This window comes from Colias eurytheme, chromosome 6 (genome assembly GCF_061535395.1).
Source record: "Colias eurytheme isolate Ceu_HAF_F1 chromosome 6, ilColEury1 Martin Lab GWU primary, whole genome shotgun sequence".
Taxonomy (NCBI): Eukaryota; Metazoa; Arthropoda; class Insecta; order Lepidoptera; family Pieridae; genus Colias; species Colias eurytheme.
The window spans coordinates 3,791,546-3,808,836 of NC_142985.1; the positions used below are offsets into that span (position 1 = coordinate 3,791,546).

The 17,291-nt window shown below is 37.8% G+C and overlaps 1 protein-coding gene across 5 annotated transcripts in view; it reads right to left on the reverse strand.

Annotated features, from left to right (window-relative positions):
* Positions 1-4,609: 4,609 nt before the first annotated feature.
* LOC149907554 (guanine nucleotide exchange factor DBS-like) overlaps positions 4,610-17,291 on the reverse strand; it is a 115,381-nt gene continuing 102,699 nt past the window's right edge. For 3 of the 5 annotated variants that reach the window (XM_090102578.1, XM_090102577.1, XM_090102576.1), the window contains exons 13-19: positions 16,053-16,238; positions 15,610-15,801; positions 14,945-15,070; positions 13,663-13,857; positions 13,078-13,283; positions 11,546-11,702; positions 7,627-7,917 (exon numbers count right to left, since the gene is read on the reverse strand). In XM_090102578.1, coding sequence (XP_089958704.1) covers positions 7,777-7,917; positions 11,546-11,702; positions 13,078-13,283; positions 13,663-13,857; positions 14,945-15,070; positions 15,610-15,801; positions 16,053-16,238 — 1,203 coding nt within the window. In that variant the 3' untranslated portion in view covers positions 7,627-7,776. Of the gene's footprint in view, positions 6,211-7,626; positions 7,918-10,168; positions 10,397-11,545; positions 11,703-13,077; positions 13,284-13,662; positions 13,858-14,944; positions 15,071-15,609; positions 15,802-16,052; positions 16,239-17,291 lie in introns of those variants that run through there. The other 2 variants (XM_090102579.1, XR_016456791.1) reach the window with 2 other exon arrangements.

Consider the following 17,291-nt stretch of genomic DNA (forward strand, 5'->3'; position numbering starts at 1 on the left):
TGTCATGTTTGTTTCATTTTTTCCCATTTATAAATTACAGAGACATATTGAATACCTATCTTTACATGGTGGTGGTTCAGTGTGTAGTAAAATTAATTACCTATAAGAAATAAAACTGGAAATAAAATTAAATGCTCATATCATACAAAGTTGTAATCTACTTTCTCTATAATCAGCAAATTGGTAATTAGGTATCAAACTTAGATAAAACACAATATATCAATTATAATTGATAAACTAAATTGTTTTGAAAAAAGTTTTTTCAATTTGTCGATGAATATAGTTCAGGATCCATCGCCCATTTTGACGTGATAACGTTTTTAAAATCGTTTTAGTCGGGTGACTACTAACCAGCTGATTTTTTTGTTTTCACTTAGTTAATATTAATATAATTTAACAGAAATATTGTCCTACAAATTGCGTAATAAATATTCGAGAATCAAATCAAAAAATTTTATCCTTGTTACCTTTGTTAGCTACCGCAATCGAGAGTTTCGTACAGGAAATTATTGGTCGTCTCATCAAAATAAAGCTACTCACGGAAAATTAGCTTGATAGTAATCACTTGCAAAAATGGACGATGGATCCTGAACTAATAGTAAAAATTGCTTGTTCATAAAACACAGGATCTTGATTTTAAAACATTTTATTCATACAATTTATGTAATAGGTAATAGTAAATAGATATTCAAATAAGTTAAATATTTCTAAATAATACAACATCTAAGCTCGATAAAGTTTTTAAGAGCATAGATTCAGATATAAACTCAGGACGCCTTCAAATAATAAAAGCGTAGGAAGCACTGTAATGTGCTAGTCACAAAACAATTAGTTCTCATACATTTTCTAGGAAGCGCAGCGCCTAGTACCGAGTGGCACAATATGAACTTCATTTCAGCGTAAGAGACGCTTTAAATTATATTTTATTAATATTAAATCTCATTTCTCAATATGAAAGTAGATCAACCCGCTCGTTGTTTGTTCCCTTGAAGTTTTTATTGAGGAAGTAAAAAACTAGTCTGGGGCAGTATTGTCACAGATTAGAGAATTATTTTATCTTATTTCCAGACATATTAAGCCGTGAATTGAACTGACTGGCAAATGAATATTTTAATTGGTATAACCAGCCATGGCTAATTAAACTGATTGGAAATAAGCTGTCATAATACGGCTCCTGTAATCATTTCAATTACTATGTACTCCTGTAATACGTTACTGACCGCCATTGCAGCGCTTCCTCATGCCTCTATTTTGAAGGGGCCCTTGAACCGGGTATCCCATAATGTAATGTTTAGAGAATATCTAAAGTTATATTTATCAGAAGAATTAAAATCACACCGTATTTAGAAATATCTTTCTAAAGTCGTAAACAGTATTAATAATATATTGCAATAATTGCAAGGTGGTCCTAAAGACAAATCTTTCTATAGGTACTTAATTATAATTATTTCATATTCTGTAATATATTATTATACTACTTACTTAATATAATATTCTCTACTATTATTATATCTACTTGCAAAATGTGAATACTTGTTAGTTAGTTCTTTAATCTTTCGTATTATTTAACGATCCTCAAGACCTCAAGCCAGGAGTAAATTTGGTCAATCATTTCTTTCGGGCTGAAAATGTGTACAATAGTTAAAGTTCTAGATAGGATTATTATGCACAATGTGCGTTAGCTGCATATCCTTTGTGGGTTGAGCTGCGGTGATCTTAAACTTTTAAGAGCTTATGTAACTCGAAAAAAAATAATTTTGAAATTTTGTCCATGTTACCATGTTAGCACCTTGAGGGTGAGATGGTCGACAATGAACCACCTAAATTTTCAAGAGCTGTAAATGTACTCCTCGACGTCCTAACTACATACTTTTTAGTTATATTTGTAGATAATATATCTGGTTACATTATGTAGTACTTTATTTTTGTTACAGTACAATAGCCACTAATGTTTTTATTTTTTTTTATTTTTTGAGAAATGATTCACTGTGTACACTCAATGGTACTCAATGAACCGGGGGTTGGTACACAGTGAACCGTGTGTGCAAACAATGAACCATGTCAATAATTAAAGCATTATAATGATAGAATTATAAAAAAATATAGTTAAATAAAACTCTCAAATTTATTTAAAGTACCTATTTATTTGAAGTAACAATCAAATAGCTTTTTTTCTAAGAGTTATCGAAAAAATCGTAAACATTTATAAAATCAACTTTAAGTTTCTTAGAAATCAACAATTACCTAGGCTTTTACGTAGGCGTTATATACATACAAGACAACAAGTTCGTAAGTAATTTATAGAAATAACATTTAAAATATAATTTTCTTAATCATTAATTAAGAAATCCGTAAATCTAAATGAGATCTTGTTTACAATAAGTAATTCTAATCAGTCATAGTTTCGTTGTATCACAATAATAATTTTCTTCAAACTTTTAAAACAAAAACATAAAAACAAAACGTTAATAACGCATGTTTAAAAGAGAGATATCAACGGGAAATCTGTAAGTAGTTTGACGAAATAATATTTAAATCAGGGTGCCTTTTTTTAAAGCCACGTAGCCAGTCCCTACCCGCCATTCCCCTTTCTTTCCAACTTATAGGGTATGCCAGTTTATTTATTTCCGCCATTTGCAAGGCGAGTTTTCCACACTCTTTGGTGTTTAAACCATAAAATTTGTTAGCACAATCAAGAATATAAGACTTAAGACTTGTTTCTTGTTCCTCCGTGAATATTTTATTTACGCTATAATTTGGTTCCATCGAACCATCTTCACCCATCAGACCATCAGACTCGTCTGTCTTGAATTTTATCACATATCTTCGCAGTGTTGGATATGGTATGTTGCTATCTCTTGCAGCCTTTCTTAAGCTCATACCGTTGAGATGTAAATCGACAGCAGCCTTCATTGCTTCAGGTAGGTGGGATCCTTTTTTCCTAGCAGATCTATCTAATTTTGTTCGACCCATCCTGAAATTTTAATATTTTTTAGTGCTTGTAATACTAATACTTACAAAAAGCTAATTTTCTGGCTAAGTAGATTGAGTAATAAGGCACTCTAAAGGTGGTACGCAATGAATCACTGGTTCATTGTGTACTCTCTCAAGGTGGTTCATTTTGTACCACCCTATGCTTACAAACTTTGAGGTTATATAGCTACATGCATAAACATGAGGTGTTTAACGAAACTATCTTATGTAAAACCGCAAAAAACAACGAAATCATCAATACAATTGATATTTAGCTACTGTATATACAAATAAAATGAGACGAAATTTTACTTACGTTATTTTTATACAATTTTCGGCACGAAAACGCCAAACACGGGCTCGCACGGCCTCCCGCGCCGCTAGCTCACTGTCGACTGGGGAAGGCGGGAGGGGCCTCAAAGGCGCTTACCTAATGCTAGTTTGCACCAAACGGCAACGTCACATTTCTGAATTATTTACATGGTTCACTCTGTACTACTGGTTCATTGTTGACCACTCGACCTTACATGATGCTATTTCATATTCATATATTCAATAATTTTATTTATTAAAAAGGAAGAAATGATTTAAGAAATTTGCACCTGGCTCTTGGAAAATAAATGGATAGGTATGTAATGAAATAAATTATTGTCTCTGGGTTAGATTCTTCGCTAATTTACAATTATTTCCATAAAACAAAATCTACCTTCAGGTATTTGAAGTTAGTCAATGAATACTTATATGCAAGCAGTTTTATTTTTTTATAAGTAACTAGGTATATATGAGAATAGCATAGTAGATAGTAAATTAAGGAAGTACATATTATATAACTTTTAAAAAGGGAGATATTATGGTAGGTAATTCGCAGTAAGTATCATACCATTCTTTACCTTACACTTTACATTATTATACTAAATTATACCCATGGACGTATAAAAAAAGACGGACGGTATATCGCCTAAACATTGAGTGAAGCCTAGTAATGGCGGCGAAACATCCATGTGTGTGTGCCATGTTGCCATGGCAACAGCTGTGTTGATGACAATGGCGGCTGTATTTTTTTCTATAAATTTTGCCGTAATAATTTTGTCATTAAAACATAAAATAACTTGCTTCCCTGTGGAATGTAATCCCTTGTGTTTTGTTATTTAAAATTGTACTGTTGCGACACCATTTAACCACGCAAGACGGCATTTTAAATATTTTTTGTGAAACAGTGACGCAGTTAATCAGTCGGTAGTTCACGACGTAATGGCGGCCGACTAGCTTACTATGGTGAGAGTGTGTGCGTGTTTATTGTCTTTACACGATCGCTAGCTTACTATGGTGGCTTCACGTTGTTTGTTCGTAATACGGCGTCCGTCTTTTTTTATACGTCCATGATTATACCTATATTTTTTATTTAACTTATCCCTGAGCCTTTCACAGCCAAAGAATATTTTTGCACTTTTAAATAATCTTTTATATATATATTTCATCAATGTATAACAACACGAAATCTTAAGTTACTTGTGTGTTTTGTGAGGTATATAGGTAGGTAAGATTAATTTCGATTCTGACGATGCGATGTAGAAAGATAGATAAAAATATGAAAAAAATAAATATGGAATGATAAAAGCAAAATGAAACAACTAAAGAAATGGGCAAAAATCCATGTAATTAAGTTCATTTGTTTTTCAATTACAATGTATAATTCAAAAGAAAATGCATTTCCACAATGATTTCAGGAGATACAAAATAAAATAACGTCTACTGATTTTACATGACAATTAACATTTTAACACCGACACTAATGTATACCGACTAGTACGTATTCTGAACACCAAAAAGCAAACATGCACCAGCGTTTCACTCACAAATACTCCAAAATATATTTTAAATATATTCAACGCAAAGCGACAATGATATGATTACACATGGATATGAAATTTTACACTTTCCACTGATAGGTACGAATATTAGAATCCTATAAACTTTACATTTCACGACGCACAATTTAGAAAATTATTGTCTCTTAGTGTATATTAATATTATTTAAAAGTTACTATTATGCTTAATAATCTGTAGGAAGAAATTTACGGAGGTGTATTGTCGCATCGTGAAATGTACATCTATGTAAGAATTAATCTATCTACAGATTCTGTCATGGACATTTGAGACATAAAACTCGTCTAGCTTTCAAATAAATTACTACATTCTAAACAATATTTACAAAAGTACGAAACGAACGGCCTCAACTCCTACGCCACTACATAGCTTTGGATACTCGTGCACACGTTTAACACTAATTACAATAAAGCTTTAAGAACAACATTTACATATAATAACAATGTTATTGTATATTAACAGTAACAAGGAGGCGCTTGCCGATTGGTACGCGACACGTTACAAGGGGACGCGGAATTATCAGTTTGGGAACAAAGCTTCGATATTTATTGGATTTATTATATTTAGTCCCTTATTAAACTCAATTAAGATTGTATTAACATTTTGAATAAGGGGTAAATATTTTCAGCTGTTTTATACCATAAATATCCATTTAGCAAAAGCCTTGTTTAAAACTGATAATTCCGTACAAGTCCGTTGATATAAGGTACAAACTACTAAAGTGTACAATCCAAATTTTACTATTAAAATTGTTATAATGTAAGGCTCACTTTAGGTATAAAAATAACTCCATGATAATGTAAAATTATAAAGAAACTAAATAACACCAATTTATTTACACGTAAAACTTGAAAAAGATCAGGCACCGTTTCGAAAGAATGCATTTTATGCCAAAACATAACACCAAAAAAGTTCGATATCAAAATCGTCAGGAAATAAATTTTGAACAATTTATTAACACAACAAATGTTTCACGAAACGAGTGATTTCGACAGCCATGGGTAGATCTGGTATTCCCGTATTGGAATACAGGGGCTAGTGTGAGTTTGATCGAGTACGAAACGTTACTATCGCGTCTGCGTCACAGCGAAGTATGGGGAATCAAAGCTTCCCCATACGTCCGCTAGGGGCGCTGTTCGATTTACCATACTAATTCGGCTGTGGCGCAGACGCGATAGTAACGTTTCGTACTCGATCAAACTCACACTAGGGATACAGATGGAAGTGAATGCCAATAGTGTAGTGTTGTACGCTTGTAGGCACTAGGCTAGTGTTCGTGCGAGCGGCTGGAGGAGCGCGACGTCTTGCGCGTGTCCAAGTACGCGGCCGGCGCCCAGCCCTCGCCGCCGCCTGCAATGGGACAATATTGTATTACTGTATATTGTGACGAGCTATTATAGAAAAAATGTGTTTTTTTTTTAAATGTACTTTTTTGTTTTTGAAGTGAAACTTCATACGGCGCGTTGAGATTAAATTACAAGGTCGCGTCATGGTAATACCGTCACGTCATGGTGTAAGGCGACGAAATGGTATCTTTGAATCTTGCCAAAGAAGTTTCACTTTTGACACGTGCTCAGCACACGTTTTTTTGGTATTTTTTAAAATCTCGACTACAATTCGATTCAAACTTAATGGCGGTTCGGAAGTTAGGTGCAGGTGCGAGTGCGGGTGCGCGCAGGTCCCTTAACGTCCGGCTAATACCTAAAATTGTTTTCTGCGCATCGGATCGTACGATGTTCCGAGCCGCCAGTAAGTTTAGTCAGTGCCGGCGTTAGGGGGGGCGAGAGGGGGCGATGGCCCAGGGCGACAAATTCTGGGGGCGCCAAGGTCTGAAGTTGGAGTCTCTTGCCTCTCCTAGTGCAAACCTTCAGAACACCTCAAGTGGGCGCCACAATATTTTTGCCTGGGGTGTGAGTAGCCCTTACACCGGCACTGAGTTTGGTACTGTACCACCCGCTACGTACCTGCGAGGCGCACGTACCACCAGCCCGCGCAGCCCACCTTGAGCAGCTCGGCGTGCTGCCCCTCGCGCAGCGACACCTCGCTGGCGCCCACCGCCGCGTACTGTACCACCCGCTACGTACCTGCGAGGCGCACGTACCACCAGCCCGCGCAGCCCACCTTGAGCAGCTCGGCGTGCTGCCCCTCGCGCAGCGACACCTCGCTGGCGCCCACCGCCGCGTACTGTACCACCCGCTACGTACCTGCGAGGCGCACGTACCACCAGCCCGCGCAGCCCACCTTGAGCAGCTCGGCGTGCTGCCCCTCGCGCAGCGACACCTCGCTGGCGCCCACCGCCGCGTACTGTACCACCCGCTACGTACCTGCGAGGCGCACGTACCACCAGCCCGCGCAGCCCACCTTGAGCAGCTCGGCGTGCTGCCCCTCGCGCAGCGACACCTCGCTGGCGCCCACCGCCGCGTACTGTACCACCCGCTACGTACCTGCGAGGCGCACGTACCACCAGCCCGCGCAGCCCACCTTGAGCAGCTCGGCGTGCTGCCCCTCGCGCAGCGACACCTCGCTGGCGCCCACCGCCGCGTACTGTACCACCCGCTACGTACCTGCGAGGCGCACGTACCACCAGCCCGCGCAGCCCACCTTGAGCAGCTCGGCGTGCTGCCCCTCGCGCAGCGACACCTCGCTGGCGCCCACCGCCGCGTACTGTACCACCCGCTACGTACCTGCGAGGCGCACGTACCACCAGCCCGCGCAGCCCACCTTGAGCAGCTCGGCGTGCTGCCCCTCGCGCAGCGACACCTCGCTGGCGCCCACCGCCGCGTACTGTACCACCCGCTACGTACCTGCGAGGCGCACGTACCACCAGCCCGCGCAGCCCACCTTGAGCAGCTCGGCGTGCTGCCCCTCGCGCAGCGACACCTCGCTGGCGCCCACCGCCGCGTACTGTACCACCCGCTACGTACCTGCGAGGCGCACGTACCACCAGCCCGCGCAGCCCACCTTGAGCAGCTCGGCGTGCTGCCCCTCGCGCAGCGACACCTCGCTGGCGCCCACCGCCGCGTACTCCGACAGCGCCACCAGCGAGCTGCCCACCGCCTGCCCACACACGCACTGTTACTGCCTATCCGCAATACATTGTACGCAACTTTCAAATAGAAGACTTTACAAATACGTATTTGTAACCAGATACAAGAGATATCCTATAAGGTAGTCAGTCTATCGACCTGACAAAGACTTTAGCGCCATTGAATTTGAATTTCGCAAATTAATGGCCCGCTAGGATACGGATGACGCCTATTTACCCTCTGGGGTACCACTGGCTCTGGCCAGTAACTCCATCCATCGGAGTGGGTCATTAGAACGGACATCCCACGAAAAGATGAGAGAGTTCCGTGAAATGGCAGCACCGTTAGTCACCCGTGAGTTAACCGTCAACTTCACTGTTGTGACGGTGCTGCCACCTCACAGAACTCGCGCTTCATTTCGTTCGCTATCCGTTCTAATTAACGTCTCCGACACTTCCGAGATGATTGTTTTTTTTTATGACATCGAGAGGCAAACGAGCAGACTGCCTAGTTGTAAGCAATTTGCTTCGCTCATAGAAATTAGAAATTACATCATCATGATATCCTATTTATGAATTTAGAACTATGTATGGGTTCAAATTATTTTTCAGAGTTGTAAAGTCTTTTATTTGAAACAGTTGATACTATCTAAACTACGTCTATTGACGTAAACAAACTTTAGTACAAAACTTATGTTAACTAAAAGTTCGTTTACGTCTAACTTTTGTGTAGAATATACTGCATATTAAGATTTTAGCACTGGAAAAATCAACAGTGTGTCGTGTAATAGAATATTAAAAATTACTTAAAGTAGATATTAATAATTGTAAGGTCCTTCTATTCCATATGTAAAGTAATAAATTTAAAACTAAAACACATTTGTATCATAACAAAATCGTATTTAATTTCGAAGGGAAACAATGTGAGCCATTTGAAAAAACGGCAACATTAACAGTATATTCTAATGAAATACTGTTTTTTTCAGAAAACACCTAAAAACAATTCTAACAACAACACTTGTAGTCTAAAAATGGCGTCTACAACAATGTATTACACCAATGTTGATGCAGAGAAGAAGTCTCTTATTTCCTAACGTAATGATTCTAGCATTATGATATAACCGCTAATGGAAAATGATAGCTATGATTTATTTATCCATTATTAATAACACCTTGATATGTAATCAAAGTAACTCCTAAACTGACCTAATTATAGCGGAAAATTAAACTGTTGTTATCAACATATTTAATTGGGTTGTAGAATAGTGTTTTGTTTATGTTAGTACACCGTTATCTACACGACACAATCATGCACGCATTCAATCCATAAACACCTTAATAATTAATGTTAATCTCAGCACATAGATGACATGCGTGTTTATACACCATTATCACTTCGCGTGTTTCAAACATCTCGATCTTATCATGCAACTTGCAACACCGTATTATTAGTATTCAAAACTTTCATACAATATTTTAACTGTAGTAACATTTTATATTTTTTGTAGGTAAATATTTTTTTTATTATCTATGTGCATTAAACAGTTAAAATATTGACGTTTGAAATCGTTAGCACGTAATTCATAAATTAATATAATATAATTATATAAGTATTCAGCTGCTCTTTGGCTAAGCCATGCACGCATACGCATGGTTGAATTATAATGTAATAATTTGAAGTTAAATAATAATTACATGATATTTCAAATACATTATTATATTAATATATTTTATACATAAACATAAATTATATATTATGTTGTAATTATTTTTGTATAAAATTAGATAATTAATATTGAAACCGTTATATCTTATATGTTTCATTCATTGTACTCTGACGTAATTAAATGTAAAAATAGGAACTAGTCATAATAATGTTATGTAATAAATAATAATACGTTTTAGTTAAATAGTGAAGCTGTCTGTTGGTGTAAATAGTATATTTTGTACGTAATTATTATGTTAGTAAGAGGCTCGTTGTTGTAGAAGATGAAGGTAGCAAAAAATGTGCTTTTGAAATCGCGATGTGCTATGGCAGGATAATTTGAGTGATGTCAAACGTTTTCAATTTTGTATATCCCGAGTCAATAATATAGCACTGCATGTATTAAAAATATATGAATAATATTCAGGAATGTAAAGAAGACAGTTTCTAAAAGATGAATATCTAACAGTCATATAGCTTTCCAATAAATAAACATACAACATCGATAAGCGAAGCGCACGAAAGTATCATCAAAGCACACGACAATGAGTGTCAAACAAAACAAAAACATGACTTACACGATATAAATGTTCAGCGAATACGACCGACATATCCAACGTTACTTCGATTTCTTTGGTTAAACAAACTTTGGATATCTAAATCAGTCTTTTATATACAAAGCCCGCGAAGGCACTCTATCAGTACTGTGACACGTAAAACGTGGAGTTGGCTTGTGCCGAGCCCGATACAGAAAAGAACTGCACCATTCGGTGGATAGTGCCGTTGAGACCCACGGCCTCCGGGACCTGTTGAACAACACAACATACACATGGCGGCCATCTTGTGCGCGGAACGAACCGCAACATGGCGTCCACCATCCAAATGCGAATTCATTGACAATTTCATAACTCTGTTATGTGTCGGGTGCACAAATAAAATTTAACTTTAACTTAGCTCGTGTTGCTATTGAAACTATAAGCGATGATTTGGTGGGATGCTAACAAAAATGCGGCGGCGGACGTGAACAATTTTATCTATTAAGGTTACGTTATAAGAACTTGTAGTATCTCAACACACATCTAACTATTTGAGATACTACCAATTCTCTTTTCATTAATCGTTATTATAATCAGTTATTCCGGGAAGCGTAGTGCGGTTTGGGATGGCAGCCTATTCATGCGCTACCCGGTGACTATTAGCCCACATTCCTTTATAAGTACACTTTACACTTACATATAGAGTGGTTCACTTCACTCACACTGTAAACCCAAAATTAGTTACCATTAATTCTTTGCACTACTTAGCTTTCCCAAATGTTAAGCGTCTAATAGTCCTCTGGTTAGTAAATACCTATATTTTAAATTTAATTTAACAAAATTTATCTTTAACGTACATCTATACAATTAATTCAACAATCGTTAATTATGTACACATTAATCAATTTAACTTTTAATTTTATCTCTGGTCCGTCAACAACGGCTTAAATTATTTTCCAAAATAAATTTCCATCATTAACAGTTATCTGTGGCCAATCTGCAAAAAACGGCATTAACTACGTTCGAAATTCAAAACTTCTCTATAGTCTGTGGCGCGTATGACGCTTGACAGTTCGAGTTTAATCTATGTTCCAAAATCAATTTTCATCATTAATATTTACTTGTAGCCAGCCAGCTTGTCACAAAAGCCATAATCTACGTTCCAATTCCAAAAATAATTTTCATCAGTAACATTAATAATTATCAGTGGCCAGTCTGTCACAAACGTCACAATCTACGTTCCAAATTCAAAAGCAACTTTCTTCATTAACATTTATCTCTGACCAGCCTGTTATAAACGTCACAATGTACGTTCCAATTTCAAAATTCCCTAACAGTAGCACTATCTTTTTAAATAAAGGCGTGTGCTCACCGGCGCGGTCTGTACCACTATCTTTTTAAATAAGGGCGTGTGCTCACCGGCGCGTGTATGGGCTCCTCGTCGTCGTCGTCAGACGGGTCGGTGGACCAGCACGGCTCGTCGTGCGCGTCGCACGAGGCGGTGCGCGGGTGTACTGCGGGGTGTGGACGCTCCTTTGGCGGACCGATGTCCCAGGAACTCGTTTGGATTAGCGTTCTGTGAACGTGATAGAATAGTGTTTAATACGTAAAGTTTATTTACTAAGCGGTCGTGTACACAGGTGGTCAACATGCGTGGGCGTATACTGCAAATATGATTTATTTCAGGCTAACAGATTATGATAGGGGGTCGACGACTTTGTTGTCTATCAGCACTAATATTAAAAAAGGAAAATTTTTTTTTGTTTACATGAAGTGAATAGGCACTACGGGATCAATATTAATGATTTTTTCAATAAAAGACAGCTACATTATTAGACGAAAACACACTATATTTCATTTCATAATCTCGGGCGGAGCCGGGACGAACGGCTAGTCACTCAATAAAAAAAATTGGTTGTTTGTAAAGTAGGTTTACGATCGAGATGTTTACGTGATAACGACTTATTGGTGGCAGCGCTCGAGATGAGACGGGAGATCGGTCCGTCTCTCTCTCGTTATACCTGCGATCGCGTTCGTGAGGTTTTGGTGTGACACAAGTTTCTGAACATGTCGCCCGACTAAAACGATTTTAAAAACGTTATCAAGTCAAAATATTTAATTTTACTTAGGGCTGATTTTTCAATCCTTGGATAAAACTTATTCGTTGAATCTATACATATAATAAATCTGTAGAAGGGTCAATTCTGTACATTGAAAATATTGAAAAAATAAATAGCAGGGGGTGTTGCTGGATCGATACCAAACCCAAATATGTGATTAAAAAAATTTTTGTCTGTCTGTCTGTCTGTGTCTGTCTGTCTGTCTGTCTGTATGTGAAGACATCACGTGAAAACTAACGGTTCGATTTCGATGAAACTTGGTATAATTATACCTTAATATCCTGGGCGTAAAATAGGATACTTTTTATCCTGAAAAAATACGAAGAAAAAAAAATAATCTTAATTTTTCAGTTTTAAAGTGAAACTTTTATTACATTGTCTCAAACTTTTTGGTCTGTGTAGCGCATGTCGCGTGTATCGCGGCTGCCGAGTTGGTATACCTACTCGGCAGCCGAACAGTTTCACTTTTACCGTGGTTTCATAAAACCACACAACATTTTTTATCCATAGACGTTGTTCTGTAGAACAGCGAACACACGTTGGGTATTATTATAGGCCTAGCCGTATTTGAGTCCAATAGATATTTTTAAAGATGTTATTGTCAGAGTTACTCAAAATGGAGAAATAAACCATCCACGCGAAGACCGACATCCGCGCGGACGGAGTCGCGGGCGGAAGCTAGTAATGTATAAAACTACCATTTTAAAAACGTATTCTAATTGCCCGTATTTGACAGTTTACGTGACATTTTAATATTATCGTGTAATACTTTATTGGACGGATAAGTTTTATCCAAGCATTGAAAAATCGGCCCTTAGTACAAAACAGTACCTGTGGTGCGCCGCGTACTGCCGGCCGCGCTCGCCCTTGAGCTCGTGCAGCTGGTCGAGCAGCACGCGCTTGATGCGCTCCACCCACGCGCGCTTGGCGTCCGCGGACGGCGCCGTGATCGTGTGCACCTCCGCGCGTCCTTGCCGCCACACTTCGAACTTGCGTGAATCGCCTTTGACGGATTCTGTTAGACCTATTTGCGACATCTGGCGGGAGGCAGATAGAAATTAGTGTAATACACATCGAGATAAAATTGATGAGTAATAAATAATAATTGAAGTTTATAAAAATCTTAGTAAAAACTAAAAATTTGTCAATATAGTTAACACTCCCAGCGACACACACTTCAAAACCATGATGTGACAAATGACTTTTTCAAAATGTAAAAGAGTTAAGCAAAAAATTTTTTTGATTCGTATACAATTTCTATTCTTACGCATTAAATTCAAAATCTATAATATTTTTCCTTCAAAAAAAAAACAATCATAATTAAAAAAACATTCACACTCAGTAATGCAGAACACAAATACTAAGGTAGGAAGGAGTGGAGTGACTAAACAAAAAAAAAAGATCAGAACCGCTAACCTGCAAGTCATGTTTAAAATGGTACGTTTTATTATGGCTGTTCTTAGCGGCCGGCTTGCAAAAAAGCATCGCCTTCTCGTAGAGGAAGATGTGTCTGCGGCGCGGGCGCAGGCGCAGCCGCAGGTCGCGCTTGTTCTCCGACACCACGAGGAACGAGCCTTGGAGTAACAACTCGCCCTGCTGGTTTAAATCCACCTGAAAATAAAAAATTGGTTGTCTGTAAAGTCGGTTTACTGACGATAGTTGAACGTGACAACGTCTTAAGGCCGATTGTGCTTCTTTGTCGCTCGTTCCGCGCTCTCGCTTGCACTTCAAGCCTTACCTGGAACGCCTCAGAGCGAGGTAACGCCGCATGAGTCATGTTTTTTCGTGCGTGCAACCGGCTCTATCGAATTATAAGACGTTGTCACGTCAAAATATTATATATTTATATAATAAATTTTTTTACCCGTCTTTCAAATATAGTGCAGGTTCTTCACCTAGTGGGAAGGATATGAAATGAGTTTATAGCCCATAATAATATTTTTGAAGTATACGGCTAATTTCGAAATATGTATTTAAAATCCTGACTGTGTCTACCTATTTATCACTCTCACTAACAAAAACCAAAGAACTATGCAAAATTTGCATTGCAAAGGACCTTGATAATTTATAAAAAAAAAGCCAGGCCACTTGAATAAATTTTAATTTAAATGTCAACACTGCAAGACTACTTGTCAAACAAATATAATTAAGCGTTACGACATATTTTTTAAGTACAAATACTTTAATATTGAAGTGTTTTGATTATTACTAGACAAATATAAACATTCAAACTATTTGCAAGCCTTATCTCAATCAGTAATTATTTATAATTTTTTTTTAACAAAAAATAAACCGCTTTCAAATGTCAGAACTGGTCAATTTTTTTATTAGGCCAACCGGAAGGCACTAGTTTTCCAATAAGAATCATCAAAAACTCAATTCACAAGGCAAGTTCTGAGGTAAGAAAGCAAAAAATAAAACACTCAAAGAGATAAGAATCTCCTCGTTCATCTGTAAAAAAAAGACGGGTTGCACTCCGGGAGTGCCGGCAGAAGTGAAAACTTGATTATTAACGTTCGGCATGTTTGATATTTTGGAATGGTATCCGTCTTACGCATGGAATATAAGGGCTTAAAAAAAATCCGTCTTACGCTTTTTCGATCAGGCCACGTGTCCTGACGCGAGTTTAAGATTTTATACCCAACGCCGCTAAAGAAGTTTTCACTTCAAAAAAAACTATGTATTGTAATGAACTCACAGGCACGCCAGTAATGGCGATCTGGTGCATAGAGTCGTTGACGCACTTGAGCACGACGAGCATGCAGTCGAGCGCCTGCTGCAGGCTCGCGCTCATCGACCCGCACTCGCTGTAGCGGAGCAGGTCCTGGGAATTGAGATGAGGCAATTTTGTATATGTGGTAGTAGAATTTATAAGACTATTGAATAGTTAGAGAGCTAGATTTACAGTCAGTTTGTGATTAATTGATTCACATTAATCAAATCAACTGACTATATGTCCATATGTCAGATACAAGAAAATATTTATGCAGCATGTAAACACATGGAATGGATATTTTACGTCAAATACTCAATTCAGAAAACAGCCCTCTGTGTTCCAAATCTTATTAACATCAACTATGGGTCACAATGTTGATAAAGAACAATATTTTATTTTAACAATAAAAGAGATACACAATATCTAGGTGATGTGCGGAAATATGGATGAATAAAAGTTTAGTATATTTTAAATTGATATTAAGATTTACAACAAAAATAAACTGAATCGATAAACTAATCTACAACACTGCAGCAAAGATTACCAAAATACTTTTACAAACTTCCTGTACCCTTGAAACTTATAGATCACATTACAAAATAATTTTAAGAAGTATTTGATTACTATGTAATGTTCTGAATTCTAACCTTTATTAACAGCTGGTATTTAGTAATCCTCTGCACCGGTTTGAGCAGATAGGCCGCCAAGGGCAGCTTGTGTCCCAGCCGCTGCTGGCACGCTTGTAGGAACAGATGCGTGTCGACTAATGTCTCTCGCAGCCGCTCCGAACGGGGTATGTTTTGGCAATAGTAACTGTATAGGTGGTAGAATGTTTCCTTCTGAAAAGCGAATTAATAGTAAGAGAATATATGCTCTTGCAGCGCAGTTTAAAACAGTTTATGAAAGTTATAGCTAGATAGTATATCAATTATTAATCGAACAATATGCGTAGAAACTGGTAAGAGAAGTTACCAAATTTATTTTATTCACAGACATACAGAGTTCTTGTAAACTGAAATTGATGGAGAATAAAGACAATATTTAGGAAACACCACACTTATGTATAATTCTATAAATATAAATGACTTACCTTTTCAACAAAGCAGAGTGCAACAAGTTCTGTCGCTGAGATCGATTTTTCCAAATCCTTTAAAAATACTTCTTGGTGGAATGTGAATAGTTCGTGTAGATTTCCAAATAGTACATCCGCCTGTCCAACTAGACCTGCCGGTAGTATGTGTTGGTTTTCTGGTTTTTCCATTTCTTCTTTATAGCCCTGGAAATAAAATGTAAGGTTACTATACGTAACTACCAAATAAATAAAAACTATTCTACAGTAGGTATATACCGAGCCAAGAGAGGTGTATTCACTGATAGTATCACACCACTGATGTAGACGTCTTTCATAGTCTTCATAAATTGTTTCCAAACAATCTTGCTCTGAAACTGGATTTCCATCGGTCTTTTGAAATATATTTTTGAAGTTCTGTAGCTTCGATGTCCAATTACTGAATTTCTGATTACGGCTTAAACTTCGAGACTTCTTATTAAAGTTGTCCTGATATTTTTTACATTGAGTAAGATTGTACGAGTACTTAAAACTGCTATTTAAAGTTTGTCCTCGTCTCTTTCGTCGACAGGATAAGGTCGAGTTCAAGCTGCGAACGTAGCTATCTGTATTACTTTTTGTACATAGCGTAGAACTTTTGGAATGAGAAACTGTGGAATAATGGTCAATAATAGTGTTATTCCATTCTTTCATTATTCTTTTGTAATCCTTCATAATATTTGTCAATACGTCGTCAGAATCTTTACTGCTACCAATTGTGTGTTGTAATTCAGTGCAACTATTGGTTTGAAGTTGAGAATCCTTAGAATCTGTCGTATCCGTTAAATATTCGGGCGTCGATATGCGAACATCTGTCTCTTTGCATCCGTATATGGGATTCTTCACGATTTCCGGAAGGTCAACAACAGTAGCAGCAGTAGTTAAAGACTCTGCAGTATTATCTTCTGAAAGAGTTACAATGTCAGAATCCGGTAAATAACTTATTTTATCCTCTTCTGTGTTAGGCGTGTCTTTATATCCCGGCAGTAAATTTCCGTAATAGAAATTTCCAGTGAACGGTTCCATACGGACAGGTTTCAAATTCTTACGTGGACATTTGATTCTATTTGTTTTTCCGACTTCATTTGACGCCTTTTTATTTCTTCTATTTTTTGTCTTGTCGAAAATTGCAATCTGATTAGCATAATCACTAAAAAGCGTTGAGTCCGACGCGGTCCTCGATAGTCGCGTCTTTTTCTTCCGCGTGGTGGAGCTGTCATT